Source organism: Augochlora pura, chromosome 4 (assembly GCF_028453695.1).
Source record: "Augochlora pura isolate Apur16 chromosome 4, APUR_v2.2.1, whole genome shotgun sequence".
NCBI lineage: Eukaryota > Metazoa > Arthropoda > Insecta > Hymenoptera > Halictidae > Augochlora > Augochlora pura.
This window is the reverse complement of record NC_135775.1, coordinates 25674540-25698823: the sequence shown is the minus strand read 5'-3', so window position 1 is coordinate 25698823 and position 24284 is coordinate 25674540. Positions and strand designations below refer to the sequence as shown.

The following is a 24284-nucleotide window of genomic DNA, read 5'->3' as shown; positions in this document are numbered from 1 at the left end:
TCGGCATGCTTGTCTCGTTCGCGTTTTGCTCATTCATCCGCGACACGAAGTTTGAAAGGTGTCCCCCCGGAGACCGCGCATCCGTAATTACTATACGCGGCGCGGAATTTTCGATCGCCGTTACGTAAAACGATAGAAATTTTGGCGCGCCCACTTACGAAACGGCTCTTCCGCGTTCGGAAAGACGTTTTCGAACGGCAAGGCCAAAGTCATCGGGTGCCAAGCCGTTATTCCGATGACGTGCCCGACGTGGACGACGACGCGACCACGCGATGCAAATAAGAAAACGATCGCGTCGCGTCGCGTTCGCCGCGCGCAGTTCCGTCAGATCCAAGCGATTAACTGTTTAGAACGCACCCAGCCGGCCTGCCATTATCCTCGTCACCGGGCTATTGTTGAGCCGGAGACGTTGCAAATGGTCCGAGCGGTTATTAAAATTTGCATGCACCTCTTCGACTCGCGCGTTGTTATTCCGCGGGCGTGGAAAACAAAGCGACGGGGCGCTCCTTCGTCGAAGGACCTCGTCGTCGCAAATACCACGAATCCTACGCCCCGTTCGCGAATTCTTCGCAGTCTCTTTACAAAGATCAGCAGGCGTGTCGATATCGGAGATGCGCGACTTTTAGGAGAACAAAGGATCCCGTTGTGCCATCGTTTCGTTGACCCGTTGCGATTCACTCGGACGGCTGTTCAAGAAAATGGGCGCTCCGGGTCCGATCCAACATTTGACATCGTGACAAGCTGTTTGGTACGAGGCCGAACAGCTAGGAGCAAGTCCCTTCCAAGGACGAGGGGTCCTGCTCCGGTGCATTCCTAACATCACCGAGAATAAAGCGGATACCTCTGTTCTCGGTACGAAATCCCGATGGAACCTCCTCCGTAGCATTCCTCGAGAGGAATAACTCGAGAGTTATTATAAGAGACACCGTCGTAGATCACGTCCCTGCGAGTGGCATCGAGGGGGTTGCAGAACTAAAAAGGTCCCGTCCGACTGCAGTCTCGCGCGCACGAGAAAATAGAGGAGCTGGAGGCAGAGCCTCCGGGTCTTCAGGAAGAAAGGCTTCGAAGGAGCAGCTTACCTGCCGGTGCGCTCCTTCTTTTGGTTTCGAAAGTCGCGCGGGATTCACCGATAGATCCTTTTAAAGCCGGCAAAGGACAGACCCGTTTAAAATCCCGGATCGGAGTCGCGCGCGACGCTCTATTCGGTATCAACAACTCAATTCGCTCGACCGAGGCGGCGCGGCGGCGGCGGCGGCGGCGACCCTGAAGCTAATTTATTGAAAAGCCGATCGGCTCCCGGCGAGAGTCGATCACTTTTTCAAGCACGACGCCGTACGGTTGCGAAAGGATCGTCGCGCAAGCGTCACGGGAAACCGAACTTCCTATTTCTAAACAACCAGGCACGACGACCATCGGCCGGCAAGAGGGCGACGGTCGAAAAGCGGCGAAAGAGCGAGAGAGAAAGAATGAGAGAGAGAGAAAGAGGGAGGTAACGAGGCGCTCGCGATTCTTATCGATTAATAGGATCCCCATTTGCGACGCACGCTCGCGGGTCGCGCCGCTTTTGTCCTCGCCGATGTCCTTTGTCAGCGACGCGGCGCGTTCCACTTTCACTCGGTTTCTTCGATCAAGATCTTTCGAAAACTTTCAACGAACCCCCCGGGTGGAGTTCGATGATGGGGTACGGTCGAAAAAAGGATTCCACCGGCCGAGGAATCCCCTGAAGGCGGCGCGAGACCTTTCGATCGCTCCGGATCCACCCTTTGTCTCTCGGCCGCGCCAGATCCTTTCGCGGGGCGGCGCGGCGAGGGCGGAACCAAAAAATCCTGGTAAAAGTAAGGACAACGACGGTGCCCGCGGAAAACGGCCTTCTAACGGCTCTACGTGCGACCGAGTCAAGTTTGAAAGGCGAAGCGTAGGACGGTGAATTCGATTCGATTCGATTCGATTCGAGCGGCGAGTCGCGGAGTCGATCAGGTGGCGACGCAGGTGCCACTCGGCTCTGCTCGGCTCTCGCCTTTCCCTTCCCTCGCGCCGATCCGGGCCCCGGCAGACCCCGGGGCCCGGCTGTGCCCCCCCGAGAGAGAGAGAGGGAGAGGGAGAGAGTGATCGACGCCAATGCGGGGCCCGTTGCTGCGCCCATGGGCCTCGGAACCCCCTCCTCGACCTTATCCTCGGTCGTAGAAAGCTCGACCAGACGACGCTGGCCGGAGCACAACGCTCCTGCTGCTGGCTTTTCCACTTCCATCGCGCAGTCTTCTTGCCGGACCGGACGCGGTCTTTCGCGGTGGTACCACACGAAAATCCCGATTTCAAAGACGTTGCGTGAAACCGCCCCTGTTCGATCCAGTCCCAGCCGATTGAGACAGTGTTTCGCCTGCGGTGCGAGAATTTCCGAGAATTTCCGAGAATTTCCGAGAATTTTGTATTTCGAGTGCGCCTCGATGTGAGGACGGTGCTTTCATGAGGGATTAAAAGAAGAACTTATCAACGGAGCCGAGAGACAGGTCTGTGCTTTTCTATCGTAACCCGCGCCTTGCGCTCGCCTAATCGTCAGTGCGATCGTATCGCGAAACGTTCCGCGAAGAAGATCGAGACCGTTGGTCCAAGCAAAAGCGATTATCCGCGACGTGTCGCGGCAAGATCGATCGTCGATCTCGATCGTCGGTCCGATTAGCCTGCGCCTGGTGCGCGAGAACTCGCGCGACGATCGTGGCGAAAGTGGCTGGGCGCCGTTGCTCGGGGCGAGACCGAATGAAATTCGGATTACCTAAACGCCGGTAATCATAGTGTTTCGCGGACGGCGAAGAAGCTCTCGGCTCGAGACTGGAATCCGCTGGCGGAATGTCAGCGTTTTCTTGCGACAATCCCTCCGCCACGTGAGCCAGAGGAGCGCGATCAGCGATCGTGATCGCGTTCGTGATCGCGAGCGGCCGTGCCCACGCCTCGCGGCTAGTGAAACCGCTCGGGCTCTCCGCTTCTGGCCGATACAGTCGAAAAAAGAGCAGATTGGAAGCGTAACGCAACGCTCTGGTATTTAGACGCGCGAAATTTTCGTAAGAAGAGAAAACAGCGAGACCGCGACCGCTGTTGCCAGCCGTCGAAACGCTTTTCTCCCGGGTTTCGCGACGCTGTTTCACTCGGGATCGAGGCGGCCGAGAACCGGCGGCGGCGGCGACGGCGGCTCGATCGATTTCAAAGCCGTCGGGGACCGACGGACCCGGGGAGGAGAAAGATCGAGCAGGACGATAGATCTCTCGAGGAGGTCGTGAAAGGACGATCGAGAGCCGCGCAGGACTTTCGCCGGGCGTCGCATCCTCCTCGATGTTCCGGCGACACGTTTTTTTTACACCTCCGGATACGACAACGAAAGCGAACTGGTTCTATCCTCGAATTCGTCGGGCCCGCTTTCCACTCGTTCCCTTTTCCACGCCGTCGACGGGACGGAGACGGAATGGCCGGAGGAAAAAAAAAAGAAAAGAAAAAAAGGAGTAAAGGAGCGCGACTCCTACGCCCGGCGCGGCGTGTGCCCGCCGATATTTAATGAGGTGAAAGGAAAAAAATATCGGCGGTAGGTTTGCACAGCAAGGCACAAGCTCGCTCGTATCGCTCGCTCGCTCGCGTTTTCGCGTTTTCGCGGCGATCGCCGGAAGAGAGGCCGAGGCTGCCCCGGGACTCGTCGGATCTCTCCGAATCGCGAACTTCCACGAGGGGAGCCGAATCGCCTCTAACGAGCGGCAGGAGTTTCGTTTTAGGAAACGGTCGTTGCACGTTGCACGTGCCGAGACCGCGACGGCGCGACTCGCCGCGCACGCAATCGGGAGCGAGCGAGCTAGCGCGTGCGCGCGCGCGAGCCACGCACCAGGAAAACCGCTCGCAGTTTTTCCGAGCGTGCGTTCCCGTCCACCTAACAGCTGTACTCGGCAAGCACAAGGAAATGAAATCCTCGGGGCGCATCCTGCGAGATCATCGACGGAGATATACTCGCGCGGCGATACCCGTCACGACTCGATTCCGTTCTCACGCACTCGATCGCTCGAAACGCGCCATAAACGCGATTTATGCTTCCCGTCGCGCACTCTATTGTCGAGCACCGCTGTTCCCGCATCGCCCGGCTTACGAAAGCGGCGGCGAGAAGCGAGAGCAACGGATCCGATAATCGTCCTACGCGTCGGATAGTTCCTGCACGGATTTTTATCCTGGAACCATGGAGATTAACGCAACGCTCGTAGGACAGACCAGTCCGACGATCGATCGCCAACGTTTTCCGTAACCTCGACAGTGCGACCAACAGCGCTCTCTCTCTCTCTCTCTCCCTTTCTCTCTGCTTCTCTCGATCCGTTCCTTTCGTTCTCTCCTTCCTCCTTATCGCATTCTAACGCGTCCACGTTCACTTTCGATCGACGGATTCCGCGGCCGATTGTATGTACACGGGCTTGAAAGTGAATTTAATTCGCCGGCTGCCCGTTAGACACGCCTAGTCGCCCTAATTACTCGACCAGGGCCACGAAATCGCGGCTCGGAAAGAAAGCAATTCGCGACCGACCGGTCTCTGGCATCGAGCATGCACCTCGTTCCAACGAGTCTCGGTTCTCTCGGATTTTTCCTTCCGATGGCCTGAATTATATCATTCCCTCCTTTCGCTGTTATATTCACACTAGAGGCACTTACTACAAGAATGTTCGGACAACACCTGGGCTTTAATTGCGTCCGTTCTTTGTAATTACTAGAGCGTAAATAGTACAAACGTGGCGGCTAAATTAAACGCAATGAAATGTTTGTCGGCGTTTGTGCTACATTAAAATACTTGCACGACGTGTAAACGCCGAAGTTTACGCCGTTGCATCGAAGGGAGAAGGATGGAGAAACGATCGAGGTAGAAGAAAATCGATCGGGAGAGATAAGCGCGCGGTCGCATCGATTACCGTAATGCTCGTTCGAGTAATTGTATGGCAGCGAAATCGAACTGGACGTATTCCGAGCGAGCGGTATCGCGCACGTCGACGACGATTTTGTCAAATACGTTTCGATAAACAATATCGGCTCGGCCTGGCGGCGTCACGTTACGACACGAGAACGCGCTCGTTCGCCTACCCGCTCGCTCGCGAACGCTCGCGGACGCTTGCTCTGCTTTCTCCCGCTCTACGCCGCCGGAAAAATAAACGAGCGACTTCGCCGTAATCGCGCCGCCGGAATAGGCTTAATGGACGATCGCGATTCGCTGCGAAAACCGAGCGAATTTCTGCCTCTGCCCGAACCCGGACCGGATTCCGATCGGGTGAATAAAACGGCGACGAGCGCACGCGCGCGCGCGCGCCGGACAGATAATTGCGCGTAATGGCCGCAAAGTCTTCGACGGATGTGTAATTGGATAGCCGTGAGCGAAGAGACGCGTTTCGTCACGCGGCCGACGTCGCTCGAATTCATCCTACGCATGCCTGCCGAAAGGTTAGCGAATCCCAGCCGGCGCATGATTCAGAGACACGGCCAATTTGCTCGAGGATGACCCCTTCGATCGCGGCAGAGAAATAATTGGCAAAACGATGGAGGACGGAGACAAAGACTACATGCGAGGAGATAGGCTCTCCGATTCGTATCTTGGAAGATCATTGCCGGAGATTAACTTGTAGAAGATACAAAGCGGAAAAAGTAATGGCTAGATCCGAGGTGAACGATAAGTGATCGGATACTGCCGCTGGGAATATGCACGAGCTGGAAAAAAAAGCGGCGGATTAGCAGCGATAATGCTCGAACGTTAAAAATGAACGCTCGTAGAAACCCGTTGAGAAAACGATGAAGTAATAAGAGCTGCCATGAATCTTGCCTTACGGTGGATTTAACGCCGTAAATATTTCGTGGATCTGTTCGGCACAGGCGCAGGCTTCCAGCCGGTTGACGTAAATTATACCGCAGTTTAGCAACCAGGTGTTGTTATTCCATTTGCATGCGGCGTACACTCGATCCGCAATTTCAGTTTGCGCTGCACCGTTAGGATTCTTGGACAGGTTTTAAAACGACTCGCTGCACCCTGCGCGCCGGCGCATCCTGGACCGTGTTTACATGCAATAATTACGGCCTAAAGAAGACGCGCCAATAACGTTAGACTCGCGCCGCGGTTCCACGGTGTTTCCTCTTAAGAGCATGGCAATCGAAGGGTTCCACATTGTACCGCGGTTGTCGGAGGTCGCGCAGCCACGTCGGTGCTCCTTTTAAAGAGTCCCCGATCGAAGAGGAATATGCATACTCGGGCCTCGTCAGCGTCCCCGACGAGCCGAGAAATTTATCGTTGTCTCTTGTGTCACGATTCCTCGGACAACGGTGTTTCGAAACGGTTTCCTCTCGAAAATCACGTGGCCGATCCGTGCGATCTATCGATACCCGAATCTACGTGGAAGCGACAACATGCCCGAGGTATGCGATGCCACCAGGAAATAAATAGTCGGACGGGGAATCACGGTGAGAGAGCGGCGTCGCGTTCCGAAGCCTTTTCTCGCCTTGGGATAAAGCGAAATTTGAGCATCGCTTTCGAAACGGAGCACGAAGTGTGTCAGGCTGTTCTACGAGACACGCGTGAATATTGCGCGATTGTCCGCTTTCGATGACGCTCGGCTTATTATCGAATTTCGAGGGAACGCTGCACGGGGAGATCGAGGTGTTGTTACCACCGTGTAATCTGCAAGACGGAACGTCGTTGCGCAATCCGCTCGGACGTATCGCAATCATCTTCGAGATAATTGCGCGGAGGACAGGCAGGGAAGACGGAGGAGATGGAGAGCGAGACGGTGTGTTCGGTGGCGGAGAGAATGATCGACGACTCTAGGATTTTCAGCCGCGGGCGATAGCTGTTCGGTTGTTCGGTAATCGCTCGATGAACCGTGGTCCGATTGTCCGTGTAATTCACGGGACGCGGCCGTAATTTCTAAAGCGGCAGGAAGCCGCGCGAAAATATCTCTTGTACGACCCAGCATCAGCCTCGTTATGCTCTCTCGGGGAACGATTGTTGCTCCGCTCGCTGCCGTCGCGTCGGAAGAGAGAGGCCAGAGGCGCTGCGACTTCACGACACATTAATTGCGCTAATTATACAGGGCGGTCTCCACCTACCACTCTTCGTTCTCTCTCAAGGAAGAAATTCGTGGAAGACCGCGGTTCGGTTTCCTGTTCCTCGGGGATTTCCCGTCGTGGCTCGCCTTCGGCACGGCGATCCCATCGCCTCGCGAAGTCCCGTCCACCGCGGCCGTAACCAAGAAGCACCATCGGTAGACCAATTCTCGAACACCGCTCTGTAATTTGCTCTACTTATCACTCTTCCCATATTATCGCTCTGGAAAGAGCTCCGGCCGCTTTCCTCCATTCTGTTACAATTGCGATCATTTGACTTTCCCGAAATCTCTCACCGTAGAGAACGGAAGGAAAACCGATGTCTTAATTGGCGACAATCTTCTACCAGACCGCGTGTCCTCCTCGCATGGAAAATTTAAGGTCGATGCACCCGATGGAGATCTTCGTCGTCGCGAACCTGTTGCCTGCGGAACTGCATTTGTCGCGAATTCTTTCAGCGTTGCAATCTTTTAAATAATTCTCCTTTGCTCGGCGAATAACGAAAAAGAAACGGATAAAAGTTAAAGAGGATCCGCCGGTTTCCGGATCGACGCGAGTTACGGTCGCGATAAAAATTTAAAAAGACGAGTCGTTTTTTTTGAAAAGCCGCCGAAGCTGGAATCCCCCGAACGATCGTAAATGTCGGCTCGCCGTGCACTTTACGAATCAGCGCTCGCCGCGGGGGGAAAGGCGTAAGGTCCGTTTATTATAAGGGTAATTAGCAGCGCGGTTACCTCGACGACGCGACCGTCGCGCAAAACTCGTAAAATCGGTGCCGAACAAGACGGGATCCGTCGAAACTCGCCGGTCCGGGGGCCGGTAACACGTCGCCGGCTTGCACAATGTGCCGACAAGACGACGCGAACGCCGGTTTACGGTCGAATAAATTTAATTCGCCCGCTGGAGAGTGAAATCATTTATTCCCGAAGCCGGTTCTCGCCGGCGTCGAAACGCGAAACGCGAAACCCGCCTCTCTACGCGGGCTCTCTCTCTCTCTCTCCGAGCGTCGGCCGATCGGCACCGCAAAAATTCGGGACTCGCCGATTGAACGGTGCCCCGGGATTCCTGGTTGAACGAACCGGGGCCCGGACGGTCCGCGGAAATTTTAGAAATCCGGCAGCGCGATGATCGCGTTCCGTCGCTCCGGGAACGATTACCGGTCGATCGGCCGGCGATTACGCAAGCCGATCGCTCTTACCGAACGATCGCGGCACGACGCTCGATCCTGGAAGCGTGCGTTTCAGCTTGTAACCCGAGCGCGAGGTAATCGTGCTCGTAAAACTCGGATAAATCGCCGGAGCGCGGTTTCAAAACGTTATAACGAGCTATCTGTTCCGCCACGGCTTCCGGTCGCCGCCGATGGAACCGGCGATATTTCATTTCGGAAAGTATCGGACGTATCCTCGCAACGATCGCGCGTATCCTCGCCGGGATCGCCTCGGCCAGGCTCTCGCCGGTGGCCGATCCGGATAATTCCGGCGCCTTGACACGAAAAGCCAACGAGCATTAAGCCGCGCCTTCGTCGACGATGCTCGATTTTTCCCGTCTCCCCGGTGGCCCGACGTCGGCTCCCGAGGACTCGCTCCTCCGTGAGGCCCGGTTCCACGGTGACACGCCGCGAAATCGGCGCGATCGATCCGGCTTCGTGGCTCAATTTCGACGGGTTACGACAGACCGGTCGAACACCTGAGCAAATTCGATCGCAACACGGCCGAGAGCTCGTTCCATATTCTACGAACGAGCGCGGCGGCGGCGGCGGCGGGCACGTTCGCCTGCACAATCGAACACTTTCTACATACAAAGTGGCGATTCCCTCTGTTAGACGACGCAAAATACCGGCGTGGCAAAGGAAAACCGCGCTCGCGGTCTAACGTCACCGTCCTTTCGAACGGTCTCGCGACCGGTCACTGTAAACACTATGCTAATCGTTCGAACCTGTTTTATTAACAATTTAGCGTCAACGGGCGGGAACCGCGGCGCTATCTGCGAAAAACGATCGGGAGAATGTCAGGGCTCTGAAGCAGAAAAATACCGCATTCTTTGGATCAGCTTTCTGTGTTGTAACGCGCGCGCTCCGCACAATATGTAGCACGTTTTATTACGTTCGAATCGGATACTATGTCGGAAGTATTGTTACGATCTCGTTGAAGTTTTGTGGAAAAATTCTACCATCATTTGCTCCGTTAATTCTAAATGGATAGATAGATAAATAAATAAATAATTATTTCGATTTTCTTGTTATCTAATATCTCAGAATGCATGGAACATTGTTACGCGGAATGCTGGCGATGCGCAGCGAAACATAGTGGCGTTCGTAACTATGGATCACAGCCCCGTTACAAAACCACCGGCTTCAATTAATTTTGTTTCGAATAAAACACAGCATAGAAAGTACGCGGGCGGAATGGTTATGTAAATAGCACCTACATGCGCTTGCATACGGGGTCTCTCTCTCTCTCTCTCCGCTAGTACAATATCAAGAGACCATCACGGTTTACGTAATATCGATGAAATATCACCTGGTTTCATGCAGTCGGCAGTGTCCCAATAACCGATGCCACGCGGTAGCGCATCCGCGGCTACGTCTGACCAGATACGTCTCGATCTACTGTGCGGCCTGCGAACCGAATGGCAACGCGTTTCCCCCCCCCGAAACGGGTTACGACGATCAACACGGGTCCCACGAATTTCTGCGTTACGACGGCGATCGCTCGGATGAGACACTTTCTAGCCGCGCGACGCCGCGATCCGTGCACCGGCGAACAAGGTACGCGAACTCTTTCGTTATTAACAACAAACCCGCGACTGGAAACTTCAATCTCTTTCCGGCCGTTTCTCGCACCGCCTCGCCTTTCTACAGAAATCTCGTCAAATTTTATTGAAATATCAAATCGCCGCGAAGCACGGAAATGTTTATTACGAAAACCGCTCTTGCGAGAAATTGCCGCGCCGTCTCTTTCATCGTGATCCATTTCCGCGGGATCCGCGACGCCGAAGGAAATTATGATAAAACTGTTTCACCTAGTCTCGGAGAGACTTTGTCAGAGAGCTTATTCGACGACGATAATGCGCTAAGAATTCTTTACTCGTTCTGTGACGAGACTGATTCTCCATGGTTTTTTACTCGCGTAATGATGGAGGTAATGTTTCTTGACCAGCAATTGTTCAACAAAAATATCTAGGCAATCGCACTGTATTTGATTCAATATTACGCGACATGTGGATTATAAAATTCTATAAACCGAATGATTAATCGTGCAAACCGCGCAGAAACCGAATGCACCAGTTAATGGAACTTGCAGAATAAAAACAGTAATTAATCGTCTTATCCGTGAAAAAATCTCGAAGAAAATGGATCGCGTAGTTCGGTAATAGTCGCCGCCTGGCATCAGTATTCCAGAATCGAGCATTAATTGTCCAGTGCCTTGACCTCGCGGCGATTCGTTGCGTGTCGCGGAAACAGCGTCGATCACGCCGCCTCGGTACGAGCCGCGATCGAAACGATGCCAATAAGGTTACCTAACGATCATCTGAATCCGCGGGATTGGCCTCGGGAAATTCTACTCCCGCGAGAAAGTAAATGGCCTCGCTGGGAAAAACGTTTCTGCAGAATGTCCGAACGAGCCGGCCAGGAATCCGCCTTTGCGCACGCCTTGCCCCGACCAACACGCTGTCCCTGTCGCGCAGCTGATAAAGCCCAAGCCGTCCGACTCTTGTCAGCCCGATTCCCCTCTCGGACACACAGACGGATTCGCTTTTCCGGTGAACGCTCGTTCCATTTCTTCGATCTTTCCGCGGTCTCGCGCAAGCCGAACCGCAATAGGAGCGACGCGCATGGAGCGATTCTCACGCCCTCGTTCGAACTAATTATGTTTCCCGTGGAAAACCGAGTCGCAGAGCGCGAAACCTCTTGCGCCAATCACCCGATTATTCTGGGGGGCCTGCATCCATAAAAAAGCGAGCAGCCTGCGCAAGTGAAATTCCAGCAAATTTTAATCCAACAACGAACCTGCCCTATTTTCCCGTATTTCTGCTTTTCGAAGAAATGAAGACGACGTCGATGAGATCGCAACATACGAGCTAAAAACGTTCTAGCTATGACAACGTTGCATAGCTGCTTGCTCGAAAGGATCCGCGATCCCGCTGCAGGGCTTCGTTGCATCCAGAGCGGAGAACGGTCTAAAGAAATTCCGAGAGGGCCTGGAAGGTGGAAGACTCGACAACGACATTGTTTGACAAACGCCAACAGTGCTCCCGCCGTGCAGGATGCGCGGCTTCGATCGGAACGCGCGCCGCGCGTGTTTTTAGAACCGAGACCGCCGCGAGGGACGCGAGACCTCGGATGATTTCTACGCGGCGAAGATTGATAAATAATCGTGCCCATCGCGGCGATTTTCCGGATAATGGAACGCGCGTCGGTCGGCGTTCGAACGGCGAACATAAGGAAATGAAAGCCGGCCCGAGCGGCGGCCTGTTCAGCTTTTGAAGGCTATCGGGTTTTGCAACCACGCCTCCGTGCATTGTCGATCTGAAAAATCGCGAGTGCCGCGCGACGACGGAAAAACAAGGGTGAGCTGTACGCGACGGAGCGATTTCCCTCGCCTCCGATCGACTCGAAGGAATTTCTCGACGGAAGAGCGTGGGGCTCCGGGGATCGCGAGGACGTTCCGGGAACGTCGGACGAAAGCGTACCGCGATTCGCGGAAACCGGGGAAACGGGGCCGAGAAAGAACTCGTCGATCGCGATGCGACGCGACGGAGCCGCGGTCGTGGTCGAATCGGGTCGATCGGAGTCGATTCGACTCGGGCAACTGGTCGTGCCAGCCTCGTCGCCGTTTCCGGTGACCTTTAGCGGCCGCGGGATGACCGTTACGTGTGTCGTAACGTAACGTAATTTACCGTAAGGCAAGCGATTGCGAGTGTCGCGTTCCGCCGCCCGATAAACTCGGAATAATCCTCGGAAGGATCGAGGAAACGGTACACCCGGATCGCGCGAGCGCGCGCGCGCGCGGTCGTTTATTTCGCAGCCGTACAGCCGCATAATTCGCGGAATGCAACCGCCGCGCGATTTCCGGACCGCGGAGACGCGCCAGAATTTCCCAGGTGCTGGTACGAACGGGGCAGGTTCTCACCCGCGAAGCGACACGATGGAAAGCAACAAAACGAAACTTGTGTAACCGAGCGGAGATTTTCCATCTCCCCGAGAGCGGTCCTCCCACCAGCAGCCGCCATCTTTTTCCTGCCGCTTTTACGGGAACGATAACGAGCCGTCTTGCGAACTGGAGCGCGATAGACCGCTTAATTAATGCGAAAATCCAGCGCGCCGCGGTCGAAAGCGATCGAGTGGTCTAGATTTTTCGAGCGGAAGCTCTCGCTAGAAAAATCGTCTCGTCTCGCGGCTCGGGAAGTTCGAAGAAGTTTATCGCGGTGCGGCACAGGTGTGTTCTCGAGAGAGGTGTACGGCCCCCCGGGGGCCTGCGGGGAAATCTCTAGCGGAGTAGTCAAAATCGTGAGCCGGCAAGGTCGCTTTCACCAGATTCTCTTTCGTCGAGGATCGCGAGAGATCGAACGTCGAAGGCCGTCGGGTAGGTTCGTCGGAACGCGAGCGGCTCGAATATATGTATTCCTCGGCCGTGGCGGTGTTTGCTCAAGCGGAGGTTGGATCGAGGCGGTGTGTCGGGCTTCGTCTTCTCGGAGACGGTTTCGCCGAGGATTCTCTCCCGTTGGTTTTCATAATTAATAGAAGCGACTGCCGGTGACGACAAAGTCACACCCGGCATTACGTGATCGTGCATTTATATAACACCCACATTATCCTTGCATTATATGGTTAGCAGTGGTGACAGCACAGAGAAAGTTCCTATCCGTTCCCATATGCTCGAGTGGCTGTACGGTCTACGACGCCCGGGACTACGTGTCTCGATTATGCTCGCCACAACTCAATATACCCGGCCTCCCGACGACGAATCCGACGAGCAAATTTCGCGCGCACCGCGAGCACGCCGCAAGATCAGGAAAATTCGATTAATCGAAAGTCTTTCACGTTTGTTGCAGTTGCGCCAACATGCGGGAGAAAAGGTGGCTTCTGCTCGCTCTGTACGGTAAGTTGTTACCTCGCGCGGGCATCGGTGCGCTGATACGAATCGGACCAGCGCGGCGGTAGTTGTGTTTCTGGAATTTCATCCTTTCGAGATCTAAGTTATTCGTACGAGTGCGTCACGGTCTTCTTAAAAAAGAAACAAGTTTCCTGTATTCCGAACGAATCCGCGCAGAAAATGGAAGCCGTGAATACCGAAACGAGTTCGCTTTTCAAACGCTATATTAGCGTTCCGCGCGCTCAACATTCATTTTATACGATTTACGAGAACATTGATAATGGAGAAACGGAGCACAGCGCGGTGAAAAAGGAGACGAATTTCTCTGGAAATTATCGGTCGACGGACTCGCGGTGATTCGGAACGCGGTCGCTTCGATTATCGTTCACAATTGGCAATTACCTCGGCCGTTAATGGGTTCGGTTCCGTTGGTCCTCGCGGACTCCGTCGATAAGGTGGCCGATGGAGAGTCCTCGGACGGCTTTCTACCCGAGTAAAAGTCCTGGCTCGAGCAGCTCGGAGCTGCGCGGCGCCGTCGCGATAAACCGCGCCGCGCGACTCCCTTGTATTTTTGGACTTTCCATATCCGGAGAAGGAATGCCGAAGACAGGTTGACCTTCCACCCGAGTGCGTTTGCATCGGTGCGCTCAAGGTTCGTTCACACCGATCGGTTTCGGACGGATCCTGCGTGCAGCCTGGAACAGCCGCGTTTCGTATTCAGGACGCGCCGGGGGACGCGTGACGCGCGAAACGGCTTTACGGCGAAGACGGGCGGGCGAAGGAAGAAGAGGAGAGACGGGACCGGCCGGGAATACCAACGAGACACCACGGTTCCTTTGTCCTACGGGAGGCGGTTACCGAAACTACGCTCGATCGGGTAAACAAGCTGCTGCTGTCCGGACAGTTGAAACTCGTTCGGACAGCGGGAGCTCGATCGCGCAATACCCGTGTGTCCAGCGGAACGCTTTGAGTCCACGTAACCCGGCGTTAACATTTAAAGCGGATCCTGACATTTTCAGCCGTTCGACGGCTCCGCGTCGAACGCCGCTCTGTGCCCGTGCAGAGACAGTCGCGAGGCCTTCGAAAACTCGTTTGAAAGCTACTTACAGAACGAATCGGTAGCCGCCGCGTCCACCGCCTCCCGGGGACCACAAAAATACCCGGCCACCGTGCCGACAGCTACTCCCGAACGCTCCTGACCTTCGCGATCCCTGTCCCCCGATCCCCAAACGGATCCAACCGATCCGACGCGAGCCAGGGCCGGCCCATTAATGCAGTCCTTTGAACCGAGCCTCGCCCCGGCGCGCGAGAAATTGCAATCCTTGTCTCCTTCCGTTTCTCATTTCGTCGAAAAAAAAGCTCTTTCGCGACCGACGATCGCGGTACCGATACATACGAAATTCTTCATTAACGTTAACTCTTTCCCGGGCCCGGCGTCCATTACCATCGGACACGGAAACCTGCGAAATATAAACTCGGGTCTCCGGTCAGACCGCTTCGACAGATACCACGCATTTCAGATATTTTAAACTGTCGCGAGCTAAGTGCACGTATACGATTTAAACTAATTGCATTAAAAAGGGAGCAGCTTTACATTTCGACTGCTCGTTTCTGCCACGAATGCACAAAGTCCGTAATCCGACTGTTACTCGCTGCCTCGCATCTCGAGCTCCTGCGAGCATCCCTCGACGGCGCGACTAAACATTACTTCCACGGCAACGCGATTACAAAGGCAAGAATAGCGCCGATCCTCTCGGTGCCCCAGAATCGGCAACTCGATCCGACGAGTACGCCCATTACCGCGATCCGAGCACTCGGTAACGTTGTCACGCCCTTTTTATCGAAAATGTCAAGACGTTCCCATTCGAGTGGGAAAATCGGGCGTAGACAATCGTCGGGGAGCGATACGGGATCGAGGTGAGGCAACGATTTGTTTATAACCCTAAGCGCGCGGGGGCCCGTTGTGTGTGTGTGTGTTCTCTCGACACGAGTTTCGTCACGAAAATCCGTTGCGCCGTTACGTTTCCCGGCCACGGCGGGGCGTGCCCACGCGAGCGTTTCCCACAAACGGAATGCGAGCAGCGTTCCCATAATTCCTTTTTATGCAACGCGGTCGACGGGTGCTCGTTGGCCGATCCCGTTACGAATGCGTTTTTCAGCGACAGGGGGGAGGGGGGACACCCACTCTCGGCAGGGCGACGCGTCGCGACGCGCTCGACCAATTCCAGTAGCCGATTAATAAACACGACCGTCGGTCATCTCTCTCTGCTCGTGGAAATCGGCCGAGGACGAAGAAAACGGTAGACCGGGCAAATTAATAACGTAGGGCGCCGCGGGAGTGATTTATCGGTACCGGTTTTTTTTTTTTCGCCGATGCGCCAAATTAACGAAGCACCGGAGGCGTTTCACCCCGGGGACACACGCCGGCCGTTCCCTAGAAAGCTGGAAACGGCGAAAGTATTTCGACGACCGCCGTCGTCCTCTGGTTCGATCCATTCCCGTCGATCCGTCGACCTTGAACCGGTTCGGATTAATTAGGCGCAGCTCGCGGGCAAAGGAGTCAGTCGTAACGGAACGGCGATCGGCAGGCGATAACGATCCGCGGATAGAACGGTCTACCGAGAATAATAGCATCGACGACGGCCGACGCATAGATCAACGAAAGCCGCCGCGAGAGAGAGAAATGATCGATGGACAGCCTTGATCCCGTTGAAAACAATTACCCAACCGAACGGACGAACGCGTTCACCTGCGCCGCGAAAAATTGCAACACGCTCGCGGCTCTTCTCGCGCGTCGATTTCGCAACGGCGACGCTTCTTCGCGATTTACGCAAGCCGGGGAGAGCTCTTTGATTGTTTTTCTCGGCGGCGCGACGCAGACCGTTCCAGTATTCAAACGAATCGAACCTGTCCGACGCGGAGACCGCGTCCGCCTTCTCGAGACCCGCCTCGAAGAAGCGCGCGTCCACCGAAGCGGATAGATCGATGGATCGCCGGTGATCCTCGACGCGGTTTGCGCGACCGGTTTCTGAATGTTTCCTCCGAATTCCAGGACTCGTTCTGGCCAATGTAGTTTCGGCGGCGCTCAAGGGTACCAGGCCGAAATTCAAGATCGCGACCACCTCCACGACAACAACCACCGAGGAGAGCCCAGCCCACGAGAACGAGAACGAGGATGCCGAGGTGAGTCCGCTGGAAGGCAGCGTTCTCCGAACTATCGGGGAACCAGGGATAATATTGATGCAGCAATCGAGTCTGTCGGGGCTCCTGGATTTCGTTATGCTCGCGGAGTAAATTATAGTTTGGGAAACGCTGATCCCGACTCTGTTCGCTGTTGCCTCGCCGCGGCGTGGAGATGGTCGGCAGCGATATCTCGCGAATAGCATCATCGATTGCATTATTTACGTGTACCGGAATAGAACATGCAGATCGTTTATCTTCGATGATGCAAATCGTGCCGACCGCAGTCACGATGCCCAGCGTGTACGCGGGACTGTTCGCCAGGTGCATCTTCCACTCGCGAGCGCGGTCTCTCTCTCTCTCTATCTTCGCCCCATGTTCCGGAATGTCTTTCAATCATCCCGGCGTCGTTCTATAATTGGACCACGGTGACGCGAGATCAATTAACTCGTCTCTAGTCTCATCGTCTCCCGGCTGCTCGCGAGCTAGACAGGTTCACCTTCGCGATGGTACGTGACATCATCGAAAGCGCGCCGGCGGCTTTTCGCGACGAGTCCGCGATGCGTTAAATGGCCACTGTTCGCAAGACACGGCGCGGCGCGATTAGCTCTCGCCGGGAATGATTCCGTTAATTTGTTGCAGCCGACCGCGACCACCACGCCGTCGACCACCGAGGCGAACGCGACCACCGGCCACGTTCTCACCGGCATCCCTCAGATCGACTACATCTGGGACCCCAATCTACCCCGCGAGCTGAACGGGTACAATCTCAGCGATTACCCGTTCTACAACAGCATACCCGAGGACATCGACTTCAAATGCGACGGTCTACACGACGGATTCTACGCCAGCGTTCCTCACAAATGTCAGGTGAGCATGTCTCGTAATTCCACTTAACGCGACACCGATACTAAGCGCGACCGACAGGCTATTATTAGCGATGCAAAAGGAAAGCCTATCATCGATTCATTACGACCACTCGTCCTCGCCTTTTGCGGCGAATTAGCGGAAAAGGTTTGCGGCCTGCCTAACGCGAAAGATGGCCGAACGAAACCTCAAACTCTGCGGCTGCTACGAATCTCGCCGCATCGAAGACGCGTCTTTGATCGCGTCAGGTTACGGAACGTTCGGCCTTTTCCCCCCGAGTCTCGGGGGTCCCAAGGGTCCCAAGAAATTCAAGGATACGACACTGCACCCAGCGGTTCGCCTTCCATCTTTCTGTTTTATTATTCGGAACGGGGACCGCCTCCGTAATTGTGCAAAGATTATTCGCTGCCGGTCCGAAGGACCTCGCCGGACCAAACAAAAATCCGTGGCGTGAGCCGCGTTGAAAATTGCGGGACGAAGGACAGGCGAATGTGTGTGTGGGACCGCAACAGGCTGTTCTGGGTGAGACGCGAATACGTTCGCGATCGGGAACGGGCCTTTTTTGACCCGATGCGAGTAGGGTCCAACGATCTAGATATCGTAACTGTTCTCGCGGAATCATCCTCGCCCACTGCGATCATCCTGCCCACTCTGCAGCATTGACTCGATAAACACGAGACGCTAATGTACAACCGCTTCGAGAAATGATATTCAGAATCTTCGATCTATATAGGAAGCCTCTTGATTCCAGATTAATTTGCTTAATTTAATGTATTTAATGTACGAGAAAATCCATTGGCATTACAGGGTCATTAACGAAGACCTGCCGAATTACGTACATTAAATTAAACACGCTTAATTACACGCGTGAAATTAAATTAAAATGCCCAGCTCTGGTACCTTTCGAAACCCGAGCGACTCGTTCGCACGCAATGATCCTGCACAGTGTCGAGTCTCCTGGCAAGGCTCCAGAGAAAACTAAAATTCTGACGGTAGAAAGGAGAAAGATCGAGCCGCTGCAACCATTTTTTGCCGACAACGCAGAGAGGAGCCGGAGGACGAGGATCGTTCCGAGCGGAGTGAACCGGGCTCGTTATCCTGAAAGCAGAAAACGCCGGGATCGATCGCCGGGCCGGGAGTAAAAGCGGGCATTGTGACCGCTCCAGTGAAAAGGAAAGTCAGTGTCATCTGGCTGGAGAAAGATTTTCTGACAAGGTGTGTCGTCCACTCGCGTAATGAACGGATGTCAACGATCCGTGACGCGACGCGCCTCCCTTCCCAGCCCGGTCGCGATCGCGATCGCGTTCGCGGCAGCAGACGAAACGTGCGACGGCCTTTCAGATTTCTACCGCGATGCCCCGTGACTACGGAAAAGCCGTGAACGAAAGCGAGTCCTCCGGCGGAGATGCGGATGCAAAAAATCGCAACGCTCTAGAGCGGCGGATCGTTTCACTTAGGCTAGCTGGATCGTGTCACGAGAACGGGGCGTAAACCGCGCGAGAAACTCTCGGTATGCTCGAGAACCGTAGATCCACGAGGGTCTCCCTATTGGATAGGTTAAACCGGCCAATTAACGCTGCCACGCTGCCACTTTGTTCTCTTAGCAATTTAATTAAAATTTCTTAAGGCGAAAATAAATCTCAAAGTTCCTTTTGATCGATACCAATTTTTCTAGATCGAAGTAATTTTCGCGACGTTTAAGATGTTTCATTTCAACAGGTAATAGATCTGGTAAAGGTAAAGTTAATTGTGTTTGGAAGTAAAGCAAAGGTAATTGGTCAGGCCACGGTAACAGGCTCTGCTACCCTACGCGGCGGACAAAGGAGCCTCCCGGAGTAGCCACGAGGGGCCTCGGAGCAATCCGAAGAGGAGCTTCGCGGTCCGATACGCTTCCCGTCCCTGACCGTTCCGAGATTCGCGCTCCGCGATCCCGCGATTGTGAAAGCGATTGCACGCCGTGTACCCCCTTTCCATCGTTCCTTATCGATTGTCTTGGCCGGGCTACCAAGCGAACGGCCCATTGTCATGCAAATGTTTCCAACTCCCGACTTCCTTTCCTCGAACGAGCCGGATACCGATCGGGAAAGAACGCGCGAGTTCCGCGCGACTTCAAGAAACGTTCCGACCGGCGATCCGGCGATCAACGGGCTCCCGGGACCCTGTAAAATCGTCGATCGCCGCCGATCTCCGGTGTTTGACATTTAACGAGGCGGCGACGTTACGCAATCCGTCATCGCGAAACCGCTCGACCGGCCACGCCGCGCCGCGCCGCGCCGCGATGCTTGCCGACCAGAGTTCCGAGTCGTTTTAGGGAGAGCGCATTTTAGCTATGCAAATACGCAACGTGGCTGGTGCATCGAGCAATCCGGAAGAGGAGACACGGACTTTCCAAAGAAGCGCGGCGAACGAGGGAAACTAGAGTCGCGCGCCGATGGACAAATTACTCGACACAGAAAAGAGGATTGCCTGTGTCGAGCGGTCCTTTGACTCGCGAAGAGTTGGCATAGTCGGGGCAACCCTGCTTCGAGACGTCCGCCGCTTGACTCGATATTAATCGCGAACGGTGACTCCGTTGCTTCTTTCATATGCCGGAGAAAGTTCTATTTACCGGAGCTCGTGTTTCTCGCAATTGCTTTAGAAAATATGACGTGCGAGGATCCGGCTGATCGAGAAAAAATGGCGAGGAATACGCCGTGCGACGCGCGCAGAAGGAAGAATGTGTCTCGGCGGCCGCGGCCGCACCGAGCGCCGATTGATACGTCGAGACTCGTTTTCGAGAAACGAAGCCGAGCGTCGAGCGAGTCGGCGAGGACGTGCTCTGAATGATTCGAGATGATTCCTGCAGATAATCCGGTGTGGCGATACGTGTCTGACAATCGCGGATCTCCTTACAGAGACAAGTCACTCGTGCACTCCACATTGCGCGATGCACATTCGTGCGCCTCGAAGCAATTACCTGCGCGCACGTAGCTTCGGTGTGAAAGCTGCAGCCGCCGTCTAGCAACATCTGCGAAAAGTGTGTTAACACTGTCGCTGGTGGCGGCCCAGTCTTCGATCTCTAGGCGCCCGCACCGATGTCCCCAAATTTCCATTTCCTCCAAAAAAACCTACCCCTTTTGTCTCACTCAACCGAAATCGACGTTTCCGTCGCGTTCGATTAAGTCAGCCACCGCTTTCAATGGCGTATCCAAGACTGACCGGTGTCTGTTTTTCTCAAGGTGTATCATCACTGCCTGTTCGGCACGAGATACGACTTCCTCTGCGCGAACTTCACGGCCTTCGACCAGAAAACGTTCATCTGCCACTTCGTCTCCGAGGTGGACTGCGCTAACTCGAAGAAGTACTGGCACAGGAACGACGCCCTGTACAAGGCCGCGACGACCTCCACGACGTCCACGACGTCCACGTCGACGACCACGACGCCGGCGCCGGTGACGGCCGCCGGACGCTCCTCGTCCAGAGACAGAGACCTTCCGAGAAGGAGGAGACCGTTCAGAAGACGACCGGCCTACGACTACTACGACGAGGAGTATTACGACGACGATTACAGTCGACCGAGGGGCTACGGCAGAGACGACTACGATTACGAGGACAGAAAGTACAGGAGGGACCGAGACCGCGAGTTCCGGGATCGGGACAGAGACCGGGATCGTGACTTCAGGGACAGGGATGCGCCGAGAACGAGGGAGGGGACCGTCAGGGACGACCGAGATCGAGATACCAGTGCCAGGGACAGATATCCGAGCAGAAACAATAGGAGAGATCCGAGCAGAACGAGGGACCCCCTCGAGGAAGACACCAGGGTCAGGCCGAGGGACCCCGACCAAGGATCAAGGTCCCGGGAAGTCGATGACACCGAGTTGGAGGATCGACGGACCGAGGATCGTCGCTACTCCGACAAGAGGTAGCTCTCCGATTAATAACTCGATTCGTTTTTTAATCGGTCTTGTACTCACTGTAGCCTGTTAACAGATACAGAGACGAGTACGACGACAAGGAAGCTGCGTCTACTTCGGCAGCCACTGTGGCCAGCGCCGATGGCCTGGTGAAACCGGCAGTGCACGTGGCTTCGGTCTATGCCCGGCCCAGAGCTCCGCCTAAGATCAGGAGACCCGTGCCGCTCTCCGAGCAAGACAAATATGCTTACAAGGCCCCCGCTGTTCAATCGACAGGTAATCCGTCGGGTACAATAGACACACGCACACGTGGGTCTGCTGGCTATCGCGTCTCTCGTGCCAACTATTTCTACCGTTTACTTACTTTGTGCCTCTATTTGTTGAACGCAGAAGAGCCAAGGAGGCGAGTTCCGGACACCGAAGACGATTACTACGAGGACGACGAGGACTTCAGACCGATTCGAAGACCGATGAGGAGAAGGCCGTCTTACCGGGACAGGGACAGGGACTTTTACGACACCAGGGACAGGGATAGGGACCGGGAAAGAGACCGACCCTTCAGGTAGGGTGACGTACGTACACAACACTGATACAATTATATTCGTCTGTGGTGATTAATCAGACTACACGGTATCGTGGCGACCGATATCGCCAGAAACTCACGTAACACCCGTTCCTAACTGCGCGACAGAAACGTACTCACACCGTGCCGTTTTGTCGGTACCCCATACAGAACCATCGAAGCCCCTTGTCCCCCTCGATCGATGGTACAACGAAGTATCGTTGCAGGCCACGTTACCGGGACGAGGAGGACGATCCGCGACCCAGGAAGCACCCCGATCGCTCGAGAGATCGCTACTACGATCGAGACAGAGATCGAGGAGCCGACCGCGGCAGGGATCGATCCCTGGATCGCGGGAAGGATCGTCCGACGGAGAGACCTCTGGATCGCGACAGGGGACGGCCGCAGGATGCGGAGAAGCAGGAGAGACCGTTCTCCGCGCGACCCGCGGACAGGGACCGAGAGGAGCGTCCTAGATCTGGCTCGAGATCGAAGGATCTGCAGGATCCCACGGAACCTCCGGCCAGAAGAGGCGGCAGCTACGAGAGACCAACGACAACCGCGGCGACTACCACCTGTCTGCCGGAGCAGCTGGTCCACAAGGTAGAGACCGCCGACTCGAAGGAGCCGGACAGGTCCGAGAGAACTTCGGAGAGACCTTCTCAGAGGCCGACTCAAGGCACGACGACTAGAGCACCGTTGGACGACGAGGAACCCCACAGGTCTGGTCAGCAGGACTATCAGGAGCGGGACCAGGAGGACAGACGGGATCATGGCCAATACCAGGCATCGGCCGACGAGTACTCGCAAGAGTACTACGACGAACCCGACGATCCTCCTGTCCCTTCGCCGAGGACCGCGGTACGCATAGTGAAGCGACCGTTCCTGCCTTCCAGAGGCGGAAACGCGAACCCCAGGGGCTTGTCCCCGGTCGGTTCGAAGGCCACCACACCTAGAAGGGAGGAGGACAGACCGACGGAAAGGCCCAAGAGTTATTACGGGCAAGAGGAGAGCCAGGATCGTTCCCAAGAGCATAATCAACAGTCGAAGCCGCGACAGGAGGAGAAGGAGACGTACGACGCGTACAAGACGGTACTGAACAGCCAGGAGAGAGACCACAGGCCGGAAGAGTACGACACCTCGCTCGCTAGACCCGCCGTTCGAAGACCAGCCGACAGACAGAGGGAGGAGGAGACGCAGAAGACCACGGACGAGTTCGCTAGGGGACAGAAGCACCATCAGGAGGACCGACAGAGTTACGAGGAGGGGATATCTAAATGGTCCAGCGACGATTACCCCGGTGCCCAAAATAGCGAGGCTACGACTCGGAATAAGGGGAGGGTGAACGAGAACTCGAACGTTTACACTCCCGCGGCTAAGAACGAGGAGGCCCAACAGCATCCGACCGGACCAGGGAATTTCAGGGTGAAGCAGAGGTTGAACGAGGTCACCCACCGGCTGCAGGATATCCCGGAGAGCGAGTACGATGTCACCCTGAACGACGCTCTCACTCCTACCTTGAACCAGGAAGCTAACCTGCCGAGCGGATTCGTCCTGCCTCTTCACAGGCAGCAGATCGGCAGGGACGCGATCCTCCAGCCCTCCGAGAACAACTACAAGGTCTCCAGACCCGTGAACCAGCAGCAGCAGCAGCAGCAGCAGCAGAAGCCCTTCGTGCCCAGTCCACAATTTCTGCCGGCTGTCTCCAGCAACGACAGGCTCAGGACCGTCTACTACAGGCCTGCGGAGACCATCCAGCTCGGCAGTACTCAATACAGACCGCAGAGGGGACCCTGGCAGGATTACACCGGCTACTGAGAGGGTTCGCGTCCGTTTACATTAAATAGCTGCCGAGCTGTAACGCGGAATCGGCTCGATCTGGTAACTCGGACGAGTTCGTCGGTTCCCGAGGGATCGGTTGGATCGATCCGATCGGATCGATCCACTTCAGGCGAGGGTTTGTCAGTTTGTTCCTCGGTCGGCCTTTTTTCGATGTCTTTCACGCGGGGCTCCGGGACAACGGGGATCGCGCTTCGTTGCTCCGGATCTTCGGTAGAAAAAGAAAAAAAAATATATTTAAAAAAAAAAAATGAAAAGAGTATAACAAAGTAATCGAATAATCCCGACGACGACGTCGATCGGCGTCGAACGCGACAATGTGATCGAGGGTACTCTAAAAACGAAGCAACGCCAATCGTGTCTCTCGCGCGTCTCTCCCGACTCCGGCAAATCGGAAGAGTCGAGGAGCGTCCGCAGAAAGTTTAGTCGAATTCGTTCATTCGTAATCTGCGATACGGTAAAGTGATCCGATTTCTGTTTGTCCTCTGTAAATATTCGCACGGTTACGTCCAATTCTACGGATTACGTTTTCTCTTAAATTATTCACGGACACGTGTAACACGGTTCTCCGCGATAGCACATTCGTCGTCCCGATTTCCTTCCTTTCGATATTAGTAGCGAGTAAAGCGTTCTCGAGTATACAGAATGTCTTTGTAAATTATATCAAACTGTGACGTACGATATTAAAAAACTGACAAAATAGTCGTGTGTGCACTCGTGACTCTCCCCTCTTCCACAATCCCACGC

At 55.0% G+C, this 24284-nt stretch overlaps 1 protein-coding gene across 1 annotated transcript; it reads left to right on the top strand.

Annotated features, from left to right (window-relative positions):
• Window positions 1-2289: 2289 nt before the first annotated feature.
• LOC144468565 (uncharacterized) lies at window positions 2290-24211 on the top strand. Its single transcript, XM_078178129.1, has 8 exons — window positions 2290-2507; window positions 13153-13199; window positions 16246-16376; window positions 17016-17243; window positions 20459-21144; window positions 21213-21412; window positions 21527-21698; window positions 21926-24211. Exons 2-8 carry the CDS (start codon window positions 13163-13165, stop codon window positions 23514-23516), a joined length of 3045 nt encoding a protein of 1014 aa, XP_078034255.1. The 5' UTR covers window positions 2290-2507; window positions 13153-13162; the 3' UTR covers window positions 23517-24211.
• Window positions 24212-24284: the final 73 nt, after the last annotated feature.

Bases quoted from the DNA above. Each gene is read 5' to 3' on its own strand.
- LOC144468565 (XM_078178129.1), top strand. From the start codon at position 13,163: ATGCGGGAGAAAAGGTGGCTTCTGCTCGCTCTGTACG. The intron at 17,244-20,458 runs GTGAGCATGTCT...GTTTTTCTCAAG, and splicing joins GCGTTCCTCACAAATGTCAG to GTGTATCATCACTGCCTGTT. The intron at 21,145-21,212 runs GTAGCTCTCCGA...GCCTGTTAACAG, and splicing joins CGTCGCTACTCCGACAAGAG to ATACAGAGACGAGTACGACG.